The sequence below is a fragment of the Colobus angolensis genome, unplaced genomic scaffold (assembly GCF_000951035.1).
Source record: "Colobus angolensis palliatus isolate OR3802 unplaced genomic scaffold, Cang.pa_1.0 Scaffold42, whole genome shotgun sequence".
In the NCBI taxonomy this organism is placed as follows: Eukaryota; Metazoa; Chordata; class Mammalia; order Primates; family Cercopithecidae; genus Colobus; species Colobus angolensis.
In genome coordinates, this window is record NW_012117599.1 from 6,656,017 (window position 1) to 6,672,441 (window position 16,425).

Genomic DNA, 16,425 nt, shown 5'->3' on the forward strand with positions numbered 1-16,425 from the left:
GGATGCTGGACTGGGGCAGTAACCACTGGTCATCTTGGTTTATTTCCCCTGTTGTGAAAACTCAGCCTTATGAACAAGTTGAGAGTTATCAGGGTCCAGTATTCCTAGTTTGCTGTCTCTGGGGTAGATTCAGTTACACTTGCCTGCGATAGAGTCTGTTCAACATATTACTGGGATTGGAGTAAGGCAGAGTTTGGTTACATATGCTGAAAACCTGACTCTTCTGGGTAGAAACTGTAGTCCTAAACTGGAATCTGGGATTAGGGGCAGCCCCATTCTCTTGGCTATATTCATCCAGAACGGAGTTTTGCTCACATAGAGTTGAGGGGTGGGTAGAGAAAACAGGCCATGACTTCATCTCTTTCCAATATTCAGAAGATTTGTTTCAATTTCCGTCTGTTCTTAGGACAATTTCCAGAGACTAGATGGTTGTTTTTGAGTTTTAATGATCTCACCAGTTATAGTTGTTTCACTAGGAAGAGAGTCTATGGTGCCTCTCATGCTGTCATTCTGGAAGAGCTTCTCCTTTCTTCCCCCTTTCCCCTCACTTTTGCTGCCCTTGGTTTGCACCTCTCATGGAAGCTTTGTCTCACATACACTTTCTGGGGAACTTATATTAAGAAAGCATTTTAGAAAGAATGTTCAGACATCTGTATGAAAGTACTGCATGAGTGGAAGTGATGCCAATGGTTGATGAAGTGGGCTGCTACATCTTAACACTGACCACAAGTTAGTAGACTATTGCGGAACTCAAGTTGTTCTCCTACCATCCTCCCAAGATTGACCTTCTTACTCTGAGAGGGACTGGACTATCAGCCATCAGGTGATCATAAGGCTAAACGGGTTGCCATATACTCACAAAATTTGGAATTTTAGAGCAGGAAATGGTTACCAGGTATGGACAGCATCTTTATTTTATAGATGAGAAAACTAAGGCTCAAACAGGTAATTTTCCAAAGCCAATAAGATAATTAATATCTGAGTAAATAAGGCTTTTGATTCTTATTTTTGGTCTTTCCACAAGGCACTATGCGAGACTTGCTCATTTCTTTTTAGAAAAAAAAAAAAGAACAATAAAATGCAAATAAAAATAAAACACCTATTATAAAGTAGCTTTCTATTAAAGGATATTCATATATTCTTTGAGAAAAAATTATTGACTCAATATGGGTACCCTTCTTGTAGTCCACCTGACAGTCTCATTGCAGTGACTGAATCTAATCTATTTTGGAGTCAAACTGAAGGAAAAAGAAAAAATATTCATATGTGAACTTTTAATTCTATTGCCTCTCTATGAATTTGCATCTAGGTGTTAGCCCTTCTCAACCATTCCTTTCTCAATTTCCCAGTGATGTTTGCTGAGTGTGTGTGTGTGTGTGTGTGTGTGTGTGTGTGTTGAGTGGGAGGAAATCCCCTGCACTCACTAATATGAACTAAGAAAAAAATAAAACACATGTAAAAGAGATGTTGAGGTAGTATATGGATGATGTATTATTCTCATTTTTCACTGAGTATCAGTAATCGTTGCAAAAGTGTTATGTGTTATCCTAAAAGAATAAGAAATGTAATTTAAAATAAAAACTAACATTTAAGTGCCAATCATATGCCAAATTCTTTACTTGCTTTATCTCATTTAATGTCAGCTACTCAATGAGACAGATATTTTCCTCCCCATTTCAGGTAAAGAATTTCTGAAAGGTAATTAACTTCACCAAGGTCACATGGCCACAAGCAGAAGAGTGAGAAGTAGGCTCATAAAAATTATCTCAAAATTCTTTCATCAACACTCTATGATTCTGCTTCTTTTCAACAACAACAAACTTTTTTAAATGGAAAATCTGGATGTACCATTGCGTTTTACAAATCCAGGTATTTAGGTGTATTTATGGAACTTGTTATTTGGCTTCCTGTTTTTTTTTTTTTAAATCGTAGTGTAAAGTTCATAGAGATCTGGAACTTCATTCCTTCTATGAATGACTGCTCATGGAGTCTGGTAACACGCAAAAGTTTCAGTGTTTGCTACCGTCCTTGTTGTTACCACCTCCTTCTTATCCTCCTTCTTCCTCGTGTATAGAGACAATATAAGACAGTTTGCCAGACAGTTCTGGTTTGTGCCTATAGCTTTGCATAATTATCATTATTATTATTAATTCCCCAAAGTGTCCTGGTTTAGATACTTTCATGGTCACGTTAACGATCATCACTGAACGTGTGAAGGGTGTTGTATTGCAGATGCCCACTAGGTGTCAGCAGTGTGACCTCCCGAGAACACTCAGAGAAAGGATTTCATTACAAAAGTCAAATCAGAGCAAATAATTAAGTGTAGTTCAAGAGCTACCTGCAGCCTTGGCCATTCAAAACAAAGCACAGGGGGAGGAGAGAAGGAACAGGTGCAGATCAGATAGCTCCTTCTTGGGATCTGATAGAGAAGGAAGGTTTCCTTTCTTCATTAGAAGGACTCCAATGATCTGTGGAATGACCACTACAGTATCCTTTTAAATTTTCACCCACAAGACAAAGCCAGTATGCAGTGAAATGAGGAAATGCCTTTAAGTGAAGAGATTTTTATTCCTTTCATAAATTGCTCAAGCCATGATTGGATGGAGGTCCTCCAGGTAACTCCATGGACTTTAACAAGTCTATTGAATAACTGCGTTTGAGTTGGAAGCTGAGTTGCCTGAACACAAACGATTTAAAGAAGATTAGAAAGCATCTACATGCAGAGCTCAGTAACACACTCGGAATCTTCTTGGGAGGACCCACAGACTGTACCTATATTACTTTTGACCCAGGTGGATGCAGTCACTCTCTAGAAGCCTCCCCAACTTCAGATGTGTGGTACACATCCACCTAGGGGTGTAGGTAGGAGAAGCCCACAAGAATGGCTCTGCAGATGTTCGTGACTTTCAGTCCTTGGAATTGTTTGCTACTGCTAGTGGCTCTTGAGTGTTCTGAAGCATCTTCTGATTTGAATGAATCTGCAAATTCCACTGCTCAGTATGCACCTAACGCTTGGTTTGCTGCTGCCAGCTCAGAGCCAGATGAAAGGATATCTGTTTTTGAACTGGATTATGACTATGTGCAAATTCCTTATGAGGTCACTCTCTGGATACTTCTAGCATCCCTTGCAAAAATAGGTAAGTCCTTAAACACCTGGTTTGGTGAGTTATTTTTTTGCATAAGATAGTGAATGTGAAAATGCATTATAGGTAATGGGCTAAGAGGATTTTAACTGTTACTGTTATTACATTAAAAATTCTCTTCCCTTCAGTCAAGGGAAAGTCATAACTGCATTTTACTAAGCTGTTTAATACTTTGAGATTGTGCTTTGGAATTTGAGAGCATACTTCTGTGTACTGGGCTGTGTTGGTTTCTTCTCATTTCAGGGTGACAACCATGTGACACTGTTGACATGCAAAACTCTCAAATTGTATGCTTTAAAAACATAGAGAATAAAGCACGTAGACTTGGGCATGATGCAAGGTGGAAATTTCAAATTTCAGGAACCACATAATGTTTATTCTGTAAAATGTTCTTGGCTGTGTAATTGTGGGCTTCATCAATGACCCCATTGTTTATTCTTTAAAAGTAACATGTGCTTCTTGCAAATTGACAGAAAGCGAAAAAAAAAAAAAAAGCCATAAGCAACTAATATCACTCAGTGATGAGATGTTGGGGCATATAAGATTATATCTGTCAGTAAAATATTAGTTTACACCTAAGCCAAGTGGAGCCAGTGAGGCACCTCTAGTTTCCTTTGTGAAATAAAGTGAATCCAAGTTAATAGATTAAATTCCAATCAAGGGATCTTTGTGTCAAAAACCAAAGAGGTGGTTATTCTCTGTGACTATTTAATCCCTATCTGCACCCCCTTGTCTCTTTAAAACCAACTTATTCTAAAGTGGAAAATTAATATAATTATCTCAAATGCTAAGCACAATGTCTCCTTTGCCTCAGCTATAAACTTTATGTTATTTGAGTATGTAGATTGACTTATTGAGATAGAATCAATGAAGCATTTTAATTCTCATTTATGTATATGTGTATATTTTCTCCAGGATGGATGTGAAATGTGGATTGAGCTTTGAGGTCTGGCAGTGACCTTCTATGGGCTCTGGCTATTCACCTAGCTGCCTCTCCATGGGTGTTGGGGACACGGGTATAGGTGTCCCTTTTAGACTCTCCTTTATAGTTGTTATTCATTTTGAGCTAGTAAAGTGTGAAGATTAAATAGGAATTGTTAGTTTGAAGAAGTCTTGTGCAATTTGCTTAGTAATTAAGTTACACAAAGGGTCTTACTATATTTTTAAGAGGTATTCAAGTAAAAATGACTTTCTAAATGGATAACATTCTTAGTTCAGAGCAGTCTAACATCTTTTGTGAAATCATATAGACACTGATTGTGTTCAAGGTGATCTTACTTGGCACTTGAGTTTTCCTTTTAAAACAATATGCTAGAGATTCTGTGTTTCCTGCTCCCACTCCACAACCTGGCTTCCTCTTCACAGAAATGGCTCAAGTCGATCTGAGTACCAGGAAACTCGTCCTGTCACTGACTAGCTAGTTGCTCTATCAATAAACATATAAATGCAGAAAGGGTACATTTTGTCTTGGTTTTATATTTGTGTAAAACCTAGCTTGTTTTGTAGAGGCATTGTATGCATCCATATTCATTCTGTCTAGTAGTGAAGAGCACTGTGAAAATACGATTATTCATAGAACTGTTGGTTTAAATGTTCTTGATTTTTATGATGTAATTTAACATACTTTAGAAAAAAGAGTAGGATATCAGAACACACTTATTCAAGTACAATTTCATATTTACTAGTCTTCAAGAATTTAGATTATTTTTGTATTCCATATGGACATGAGGAGTGAGGAGATAAAAAGGCCATATTTATTGAATATATACTATGTGCCAAGTACTGGGCTGGTAGTTTTATGTACAAGGACTTATTTACTAGGACCAAAATAATAATTATGATGATGATTTATAATTTTAACACTTAAGAAATTCATATGGGTTTTTAAATACTATATTATTAAACATGAATCAGAATAAAATTAATAATCATTATTATGATTCATTCTTTTATTCCTCATTCTATCAAGGTATATTTTCTGAGCACACATGAAATATGTGGAAATGACCCTGGTCCCTGACCTCAAGGGACTTGGTCTAATGGGGAAGATAGTTTAACTTAGTACTTACTACCCGTAGATACTCTGACAGAAAAACATCAAAACTCTCCCCCAATCCTTTTTAAAACACCCAACTATGCACTTATAAAACAAAGATAATGTAGAACGAAGATAATACAAATCCACCTCAGACTTTGTGGTTTATCTTCTACTTCAGTTCCACGTCTTAGAACGTCATAGATGAATGTTCCTTGAATCTTTGGGAAGAACAGAATTGTAGGGCCTTCTTTGACTTTCAGACAGATTTTGTGTTTGTGTCCATTTAAGCTCTAAGGACTAAAACTGTAAATTTTAAGTGATTGACTCTATTGTCCATCATGAAAGGGAGAAGTTTTAAAATGTGAAAGGCATGTAGCATATCTTTTTACAGGGCCCTACTTATGGATGTGTGGCCTCTTCCTGCTACAACTGTGTAGAGAGCAACTTGGCTTAAAGCAGGTGAATGTTGGATCCATTTCAGGAAACCGGATTCCTGGAAGCAAGGCCAAACTGGGGAGCTACAAGGCTTGAGAAAATCACGCTATGGGCTCTTCCACCTCCTTTATATATTAAAAAAGTTAAGTTTGGTTAAAATAAGCACTAACTGAAGAAGAAGGAGAAGGAAAAGGGTAAGGAAGAGTAGAGAAGGAGGAGGAGATGGATAAGTAGGAGGAGGAGGTCAAAAGAAGGAGAAGGAGGAAGAGAGTAAGAAGGAGCGGCAGGAGCTAGACAAAGAGAAGATGAAGAAGGAGAAGGAGAAATAGGAGGAGAAGAAGAAAGAAGTAAAATAAAGAGGAGGAAGAGGAAATGGAGAAATAGGAGGAGAAGAAGAAAGAAGTAAAATAAAGAGGAGGAAAAGAAAATGGAGAAATAAGCAGTGATTAGAAAAAGATGAGTTCAGTGCACCAGAAGAGGTGCTTACCCCAACCCTGAAGCCAAATGAAAGTGGGGATGGTATTCCTTGGTGATAATCAAGGAATTATCCTGTTGTATCAACTTGCTTACTTATAGTTAATGGAGAAGTTCAAAGCCATGGTCAGGGAAGCTCATATCATCTTTGGATGGGTGAATCTAACAATTCCCAAGGAGACATTTGCTGGCTCACCGTGGCCTATGGCTGGAAGCCCACCGCCTTCCTTAGGTTTGAATTCAAGGTCTTCCATTATTTGTCTCAAAATCATCTTCCAAGTTCTATCCTGACACTTTTCCCAGTTCAAAGGTTGCTCCAGCCGAGTGGATCCCCTTAATGAATGTCAAAGATATCTGGCTAGGCCATTTCTTCCTCTCTTCTTTCACTCTTGATGCTTTCCCCAACTAAAATCTCTCCCATTCTGTTACCCAGTCCTCATCATTCTCCAACAACCTGTTCAATCTCTTCTCATGAAAAAGCTTCTCTGATAAACGTTTAACTGTTTATTCCTTCATTTATATATTTACAGTTGCTTTCAGCAAATAGGCCAGCTGTTGTGGACAAGATACTGTGCTACGCATTTGGGGAGATATGACGATGTAAATCATTCTGCCTGAGTCTGGGGGGTTTCCACATTAGTAGGAGACATAAATCATGCACAAAAAAATAGTAGACAGGGATTATTGTTATTAGACAGAGTCAGATAAAATGCTTTATTAGTAGTAATTCAGAGGAACATATGAACTTAGGAAGACGCTAGGGAAAGCTAAGCCTCAAAGGATGAGCAGGACTTAAAGGGATCAAGGAAAAGGACAACCCAAGCAGTGACATTAGAATGAGAAGACAAGAAAGAGGCCTGCAGAGTGACAAGGCCTTTGACTGGCTGAATGCAGGCTACATAAAGATAGCACAGAGTGTGTGGGAGACGGACTTGGAGAGAGCCCCATGGTGATCTGCTGAGCTCTGATGTCTCACCATGTTTGTTGATATGTTCAATATGCCCTTCATTATACACTTACACGTCATCTTCTTAGTTGCTCATGTCTTGTTTCTAAAACTTTATCAATAGTGGGAATTGCAGTTGTCTACCTCTCTGGTCTTCCACCTGGCGGTACTTAACTGCAGTCTTTGCACAGTGAGGCTCAACTAATACCCTTGGTTTACAATCCAGGAGATGCTTTGTGTGCCTTCAGAATCCTAGGTGGGAATTGAGACAATCAGAGACTCATGGTGTAGAAAAATCATCTGACAGTAGAGTGTGCAATGACCTGGGGGTTCAAGGGTAAGATTGGAGGTCAAAAAGACAATGCAATCATTAAGATGAGAAATGGGAAGCTCCTAAATAAAGGCAGCAGCCAAAGAAATGGAGAGGAGGGGATAATTTTAGGGGAGCGAATGAGAGTCATGACATAAGAAATAAATACAGAGCTGATTGATGAAGAGTCACTCATGAGAATGCGACCTGATTTCCCTCTTCAGTGGCTGACCAGATAGCAATGTCATTGGTTAAACACAGGAGACAAAATAAAGGACTTTTAATTTTTGTATACGTGTTTGGTGAAGAGGGGAATGAGGTCAGGTAAGTTTGAAACAAGCTCAGGTTTTGGTAACTATAATAGATTCGGCATGAGCTTGAAACCTGGGCTTGCATGAGTGCAAAAGTTTCACCCTCGTTTCTCCTTTTCCCTCACGCACCCTCGCAGATCCCTGTAAGATGGGAAAGCAGGAAGGAGGATCCGGGAGGGGGCAGCTGCCTGGGAATGATTCTATGACCTGCACTGAGCTGGGCATGTTACCTACTGATCTTATTGACGACCCTCATGACGCTACCAGTTCCTGCTACAGATGGGACGCTGAGGTTGAGATGCCAGCCAGTTTGCCCACGGTCCTGTCTGCTTGACTTTAAAAGACCTCAGGTACACCCAGACCGTTTCGTTTGCAAACACCTAACTGTGCTCTCTGCTGTTCCGCAGGCTTCCACCTCTACCGCAGGCTGCCGGGCCTCATGCCAGAGAGCTGCCTCCTCATCCTGGTGGGGGCGCTAGTGGGCGCCATCATCTTCGGCACCGACCACAAATCGCCTCCGGTCATGGACTCCAGCATCTACTTCCTGTATCTCCTGCCACCCATCGTGCTGGAGGGCGGCTACTTCATGCCCACCCGGCCCTTCTTTGAGAACATTGGCTCCATCCTGTGGTGGGCAGTACTGGGGGCCCTGATCAACGCCTTGGGCATTGGCCTCTCCCTCTACTTCATCTGCCAGGTGAAGGCCTTTGGCCTGGGCGACGTCAACCTGCTGCAGAACCTGCTGTTCGGCAGCCTGATCTCCGCCGTGGACCCCGTGGCCGTGCTGGCTGTGTTTGAGGAGGCGCGTGTGAACGAGCAGCTCTACATGATAATCTTTGGGGAGGCCCTGCTCAATGACGGCATTACTGTGGTGAGATGTCATGTGCCCGCCCCCAATTCCGGGGAAGATGAGGGTTCGGGGTGGGGCTGGGGACCGGAGGCTATGGAGAGGGCTCCAGCGTGGCTCAGCGCAGCAGGACAGGGATGAGCTTCAGCCCACGCGGTGTGGTCCGAGTTCTGGTGAATTTCCTTAGGATCTGCACTGCCTACATAACGGCTCACTCACATTGCTTGTCATTCACAAGCCAGCTAGTTTCTTTAAAGAGTGGGAAAGGAGAAAGAACGTGTCATTCTTGAGTTAAATGTAGTTTTTCACTTAGTAAACAGAAACTGTTGCTAATGGCCCTTTTGGGGTTTCACGGCAGCTAAAGCAGAAGCTGATGTTTTTATTTTCTGTCCACCATCAGACCTCACTCTCATTCCCTTTATATGCGTTTTTGTTTTGTTTTTTAACATACCGCATTAGAGATAAGGGTCAGGGAAGAGATGACGACAGATTTGTGAAAATGTGTTAGTTTTTGTATCACTCAGTTGCAGGACTTGTATGGAAAAACGTGAATGAGGCGTTTTTGTTTATGAGTCTTTCTGGTGGGAAACTGAGAAGGACGTACAGGCTTGAGCAACACCTAGCATTAAGGCTCAGGGGATGTCTGCAGGCTGGGGGTGCTGGAATATTGAGAAGTAGCCAGTTCCGTTGCTCAATTTCATTAATTACTACAAACCTTCAGCTGTTGTTAGACAAGAAGACTTTTATACATACTTTTATATACATTTCTTATTTTTAAATTTCTATCACAGCACATAAGTGATACTAGAATACATTTTCACTGTAAGAATCAAACAGTACAAAACTATATAGCATGAAACACAAAAGCTTCTGCTTGCCCTCACCTCCTCCTCTATGCAAGAGGCAACTACTTTTATCAACTTGGCCTTTTCCCTCCTGTCTTTGTTATGTGCATATATAACATTTTTGCAAATCTTTTATCATTTATGTGTATGTGATCTGTATTCTTTAATATAAAGTGGGTGGATTTTATGTATTGCTTAGATATAACAAGTCTTTCCATGTCTTGTTTTTTTTCTTTTGTTTGAGATGGAGTTTCACTCTTGTTGCCCAGGCTGGAGTGCGATGATGCAATCTTGGCTCACCGCAACCGTGTCTGGCCCTTTTTCTATGTATTTTCAGCTGTTGCATAGTATTTCATAGATTAAGTTACAGTAACTTATCTAACAGTTTCCTGATGAATGGGTCATTCAGGTTGTTTCCAAAGTTTCATTCTTACAAGCAATGTTGAAATGCATATTGAATATTATTTTTTCTGCATGCCTCTCTCTTTGCATTTGTATTTTTATATGATATTTTCTTAGAAGTGAAATTTCCAGTTTAAACAGTATGTATATTTAACAATTTAAAATGTGCTGCTGTTTAAATCAGCTCCTATCTGCCTCTTTGGTAAATGAGAGATTCTCACTCTAAGGTTATAGATGGCCAAACACATGACACCCAACATTGGGCAGATGAGACTGACAGCAGTTTATCAGTCACCTATACTCAGTGCCAAGGGGAGGAGGATGCCACATGCCCCACAGGGCCACACAGAGGCTGCACTTGAGAGCAGAATGAACAACCAGGAGCTGTGGGAGGCAGGTTTTGTAGTAACAAGAGGGTGAGGTGCTCCCTGGTTCTCACAGGAGGAGGTGATTGAGTTGTTGGAATAATTTTGCAGGTTGGCAGGGACCTGAAACCTGAGGAAAAAGCAGGAATTGTGCCTGGTACCCTTGATAAGGAGGGTGGTTTGGCTGGGGCACCTTATCCAGAGATTACAGTGAGGAGGGAAACTTGCAGATAGACCAGCTGAGATCTTCACAGTTTTGCCAAATATTGAGGCAGTACATAATATCAAACCTTAATTTCAGGCCCTAGACCACAGCTGTCAAGATTTTCCAGAAAGCCTTTATCAGTTTATACTTCCTTAGACAGTGTATTGCATCCATATTTTCTTATAGCTTTGACAAGGGACATTGTTCCCTTGATGTTTTCTAATGTCATGAGCAAAAAGCATTTCTCATGTTTGTTTTAATTTCCATGATAATATTAAGCAACTTTTCAGCAACTGCAAATCATGACTTTGTCACATGCTGTACATTGAAAGCTCATGTCCTTTCAGGGTTGGCAAACTTAAAAAAATACAGGACACCAAGTTAAATTTAAATTTCAGATAAACAATGAATACTTCTTTTTAGTAAAAGTATGTCATATCCCAATTTTTATATGCAAATGTTGCATCTTGCCCATTTTTCTTTGCGACCACTTGCTTAAAAAAAGATTTATAGAAATTCATTAAATTATCTTACATTTAAACTTTTGAATGTCCCATAAAGACCAAATATTTTCTTCCATTCTATCATTTACACTTTTTAGATTATAGTATCTTTTACCGTATAGAAGTTGTAAACTTTTATATAGTGAAACCTACTAATGCACCCTTTTTTGATCCTGGGTTTCATATTTTGCTTCCAGAGATTGTGTCTAACCAAAAGACATGCAAACATTCCGGTTTTAATTTTTTTCCCATTTAGAATTTACTAATTCACCTGGCAAGCAAGATATTTTTTGTAAAAACTTTGTGCAAAAATAGTACAGAGAGAAAAAGTCCCCTTTGAGAAATAATCTGAGCTATACCCACGGATTTCCAAAGCGAAGGAGGCCCATACCTGAAGCCAGATGTCAAATCATGTTTTCATAATGAGAATCCCTAATGGCTGAGGCAAGGCACTAGAATCATCAGGCTGGCGTATTCTACCCTTGTGGGCAAGCTTCACAAAAAGCCACATTGTCAGGAAGCTGCCAGGGGAACCTGGGCTCCAGACTGCCATACGATTCAGAGATTTCATTTTTCAGAGTCTGGTCCTCAGGCCATGTGTCTCAGCATCACACTGGTGGGACTGATGAGTCTTCAGATGTCCAGTCCCACTTCACACCCTCTGACCCAGACTGTCTGGGAGTTGAGCCTAGAAACCTGTGTTATTAAAACCTCAGATGACTGCTGAAGTTTGAGAACTATGGATTTATTGCCTTTAGGTTGAGAGAAGCTGATATATGTTGCTATAAAATGATGGTATGCCTAGAACAAGGACCGCATCCATCTCCCCAGACCACACTGAATTAGTCTCTGAGATCCCCTTTCCCCAACCCACTCCTTCTATAAATACTGTCATACTTTCAGTTGTGTTACAAATGAGTAAATGTCCTTGTCTGGGAATCCATTCCATCTCTTAATGTAGCCCCTCTGATCCATGATGTGTCCATTTCCTAGTTCATCTCCCAGAGATAACCTTATTTCATTCAGATCCAAGCTTTGTGGGGGTTATCTGGTTACTCTCACCCACACTACTGACAATGTCCCGGAGGGTGTTCATCTGTGACAAGACCAGGGCCACCCCTTGGAAGTCCATTCTGAGGCAATTATTCAACCTCTCCTTCATGAATTATTACAGAAGTCAAGATACTACTGGATAAACGCCATCTCTTTAATTTTCACAGCACATTCTTTATTCATCAAAAACTCTGATATAATCTACAAAAGTTCTTGCCAAGGAAGAGTCTTTATCAATTACCAAGGAAAGCATTTGATTCCTGCCTCGAGCTTGAGAATCTGACTTCCTCCTGAGTTGTCTCTAGATTTCACATGGAGAGCCAACCCCGGCTTGGTTTCTGGTTGGGGTTTCTTTGTTAGCAACATTTGTTTGACTTCCCCAAAGCTTAATTGCTTTGGGGGAGACATTTTTAAGAACGATCATTTCAGGATAAAATTATAATTTTCAAGCCACCGGAGTATCTGCTGAGGACACTGTTGTGACCTCTGCTGGGCAGAGCTGCTGTTGCGTTGGCTCCGTGGGGTTGTCCACACGTCAATCTTGGGCCACTCTGTGGTCACCCACAGCACAGTGAGTATTAAGTGTGCACTGGCACGGCTGGGTTCCTAAGTAAAACCAGAGAAGCCCCAGGGCCATATTTAGAACACAGCTGAAAAGGAACGGGTACTTGCTGCCGTCCAGTTGTATTTTGAGCTAAGGGCCTTGATCTCACCCTTTCATTGAGGAAGGAGCCTTCTTGGGGGCAGCAGTCCCAAGCATGCCTTTTCGGCAAGGAGGCTGAGTCATCCAGAAGGTGGCCTGTGATTGTGGGTTACATGCAACAACGCTGCAAATCTCCATCCACGAAAGAGCTGCCTTCCCACCAAAGAGAAGAGGTTGTTCCCAACAGCCGAAATACTGATGAATCTGATTCTCCAGATCTCTTGCCCCACTTATTTCTCCATCTTGCTGAATATTTTAGGTTATGACACTAATCACCAGAACACACACACGCTTAATGATGGGGCAAAAGGAGGGAGACAAAACCCAGATAGCTTTAGTGTCCTCACCCTCCACTGTACACAAATGGTTACAAATGTGAGGAGATGGATACAAGAATTAGCTTGACCTTAGTAACTATCTCATCATGTACAGCATATATATATACACACATACATATATGAACATATATATAATATATGAAAATATATTATATATAAACATATTAATATATATATTATCATGCTGTACAGCTTGGATATATACAACTTTTTATTTTTAAGAAAAGGATGTTTGCATAAACAATATCCCTAGTTAAAATCTCATGGCCAAAATCACAGCAGGAAGACAGGTGCTGCTACTATGTCATTTCTGCATTTATTAGTGTTTTGTTAAATCCTTTGCTTTTACTAAGAGGCGTGACCAAGTGCCCTTACTTCATGAATGAAGAGAATAAAGCAAAGGAGTTTAAAATGAACTGCACAAGGACACACCGCCTGAACAATGGTAGAGCAGACATGGGTGTGCACGGCTCTGCCTCCTCCCAAACTTTTCCTTTTGTCCTTACCTTTTGAATTTTCCACTCATGGAACTGGGAGGGACAAGAGAGAACCTACGTGCTACCGACGAGGACACTGGGCTCAAGTCCAGTGAGCAAAGCCAGTGTTCTTTCTGCACAACAGTGTGGCTTGAGGCAACATTCTGATCCTATTGTCCCTCCTCTTGCTGTAAAATTGGGATAAAGACATTCTTCAGCTCATAGGATCACTGGAAAATTTATACTCCGCTCTTAGCAAAGTGAATGCCCAGCCTGGAGTAAGCACTCAATGAATGCTGGCCATGACTTTGTATTGAAGCAGCTCCCAGACACTGTTTAGTGTTCGGCTTATTCTGAACAAGCAGCTGATTTTAAATATGGCACCATCTCACAGGTGGCAGGGCGGATTGTTCTTAGATTTATATTCTGCCCTGGTTTTCTTGGATCAACTTACTGGATAAGCAACAAAGTGAGGCCACCAAGCTTTCTATCATCCCCAGCTACCCCCAGCTCCTTGTCTCCTCTACTGCATCAGAGAGGTCAAAGACCCAGATGGGCCAGGGCTGAGGCTGGAACCCAACAGCCTGGCTCCAGGGTGTCTCTGCTCTTGACTGCCACCCGGTACTTCCCCTTTTCTCCATCCCTCTCTCCCCTCCTACTCTTGCTTCTTCCTCTGGTGACACCTTACTGGCTCTGGATGCTATTCTCCAGGAGGATAGTGGGAGGGGAAGCGGAGCTAAATGTTCTGAGCACTGGGCCAGTCACCTTGATGGGTGCTTCATGCCGTATTCCTTATTTAAGCGTCACGGCGCCTTAATGAGGTGGTGATAGTAGGTAGTGGTTAAGGACAGAGACCCCCTGGACCCAGACTGTCTAGGTCCACATCTCTGTACTGGCCCTTCTCGGTCCTTCAGGCCTCTTGAGTGACTTAGCAGATCACCGTGTGCCTAAGTTTCTTCACTGTTATTTTTGTTATAAAGACACAGATTCTCATAGAAGTCATTTTTCTATTCATTGACTAGAGTTTACTCTGTGAAGCTCAGTATCCCAGAGACAGAGTGAAAAGTCATACTCGCTGCTTTGCCCAGCTGGCAATTCCCTTTGGCTGAGGCGATCAGTGGCAAGAGTTTCTATCAGAGACCACACTGACCTTTCATTTAGTTTGCAGTTTTCCCTCTATTTATTATGGATTCTTGCTGCTAGTTTAGATCCTATATCTGATCCCTCATGCCAGAATTCCTTTGCCCTCTTCTCTTCTCATCTGTCTGTCCCTGTAGCAACATAAATTTGCTGGCTTGTTGTCTGTTGGCTCTCTCGATTTCTCTCCATGCTGTTCCCTCCTGCAATCACAGGACTCGGCATCTAGAATGGAGCATTGCAGACGGCGCTGAGTCAAGGGCTCTAGTGAAAGAATGGATGCTGCAGGAAGAGTGAATAATGAATGAGGCAGCAAGAAGTGAGGACTAGGAGAGGAGTGCAGGGGCCGCGTTGGCCCTGGGGCTGGCCTGCTGCCCAGGTCTCTGTTTCCAGTGACTGAAGCTCCCTTTCTTCAAGCCCCCAAGAGGGAGCAAACTGGGGTGATTTTCTTCAAATTAACTGTCACCGCCAAACTTCAGAATTGCTTCCCGAGCCTAAATGCTAAAGGTGGGATAAAACCAGGGGCAGGCATGGGCAGAGGGAAGAGTCCCAGGGTCCTATCTCTCCTTCCCCACACCTTGTCATGCATGTATCCTGCACCCCACTGTCCTGGACACAGGGCACATGAGGGTGAACCACGTATCCAGCCTATTCATTTGAGGGCAAATTTTCCTTCGTGATTCTTTCTGCCTTATATTTTCCTGCCTCAAAAGGGGTCCTTACTCTATTACGTCCTATTCAAGAGCAGTAAAGCATAGCCAAGAGCATGGATGGGAAGTCATATGCTTCAGTGCAGGTCCTGCCTCCACTCCTTGCAAGCTGAGTGACATCAGGTGAATTACTTACCCTCTCTGGGCCTCAGTTTCCTTTCTGTAATATGGAGATAGGGTTGAGGGAGGGTTAAAATGAATTGATACACGTAAAGCATTTAAAATAACACCTGGCACAGAGTCAGTCCCCCGCATTTGGTGTTATTTATGCAAGCCCACCTGCATGAGTACGTCTGAGCCACAGAGCTCTCCTGACACCCTAAAGATGCCACATCGTCGTGTCTGTCTATCTGAACTTTACAGTCTCAGCTTTTCCTAGAGAAGAGTTATATGTACACTTGAACAGAATCTTGAGGGGAGAGCAGGCATCTTTTCCTGTCCTCTTTATATTTCCTTTCATTTTATTCTGATTCCAAGGATGGGAGTTGAGAGGAGATGGTTTTACTAGGAGACTCTTTCCTCTGGTCAAGAATGTAGGGAGCTCACCGTATATGGGGGGCATGGGCCTACAAAGTTGCCTGATCTTGAGCAAGAGATGCAATCCTTTTGTGCCTCAGTTTCCACATAGGTAAGATGGGAATGATTAATCTGACTTCAAAGGCTGACTGTGAGGAGGCTGTGAAATGAGACTCCGGAGGCCTGGCGCAGGGCAGGTGATACACAAATGTCCCCTTGCCCTTCCTGTGTGCCAGAGATGGGTCCACGTAAAATCGACCATCTGCTGGGTGTCTGTCAGGCATAGAAACGGAGATTATACCTAAACTTCAGGCAGAAAGGGCCACGCAGCCTTGATTGGTTGGCTTCGGGTGCCTGGGGAGTGGACTCCACAGCCCTGCAAAGTCTCAGCAAGTGCCTTAGCTGTGAGGCTCTCCCCTGGGGCTGCTTCTGACCTTCTGTTGGGGAGGGCAGGAGTCTGGCGCCCACCCAGCCCAGACATGGGTCCCAAAGGATTCAGGCATTTGCCTTCAGACATGCGCTTTCAGCCAAAATATTTGGAGGCTTTCACGGTGAACTTCTCAGCCCACAGCTGGTGTGTGTGTGTGTGTGTGTGTGTGTGTGTGTGTGTGTGTGACAGGCAGAGGGAGAAAGACAGACTGAGAGAGAGAGAGAGAGAGAAAGAGAGA

General features: G+C 42.0%; 1 protein-coding gene across 1 annotated transcript in view; it reads left to right on the forward strand.

The window, feature by feature from the left end:
• The first annotated feature begins 2,409 nt into the window (after positions 1-2,409).
• The window catches only part of SLC9A4 (solute carrier family 9, subfamily A (NHE4, cation proton antiporter 4), member 4), a 58,396-nt gene continuing 44,380 nt past the window's right edge, over positions 2,410-16,425 (forward strand). Inside the window, exons 1-2 of the mRNA XM_011956612.1 lie at positions 2,410-3,137; positions 8,065-8,528. Coding sequence (XP_011812002.1) covers positions 2,882-3,137; positions 8,065-8,528 — 720 coding nt within the window. The 5' untranslated portion in view covers positions 2,410-2,881. The remainder of the gene's footprint in view (positions 3,138-8,064; positions 8,529-16,425) is intronic.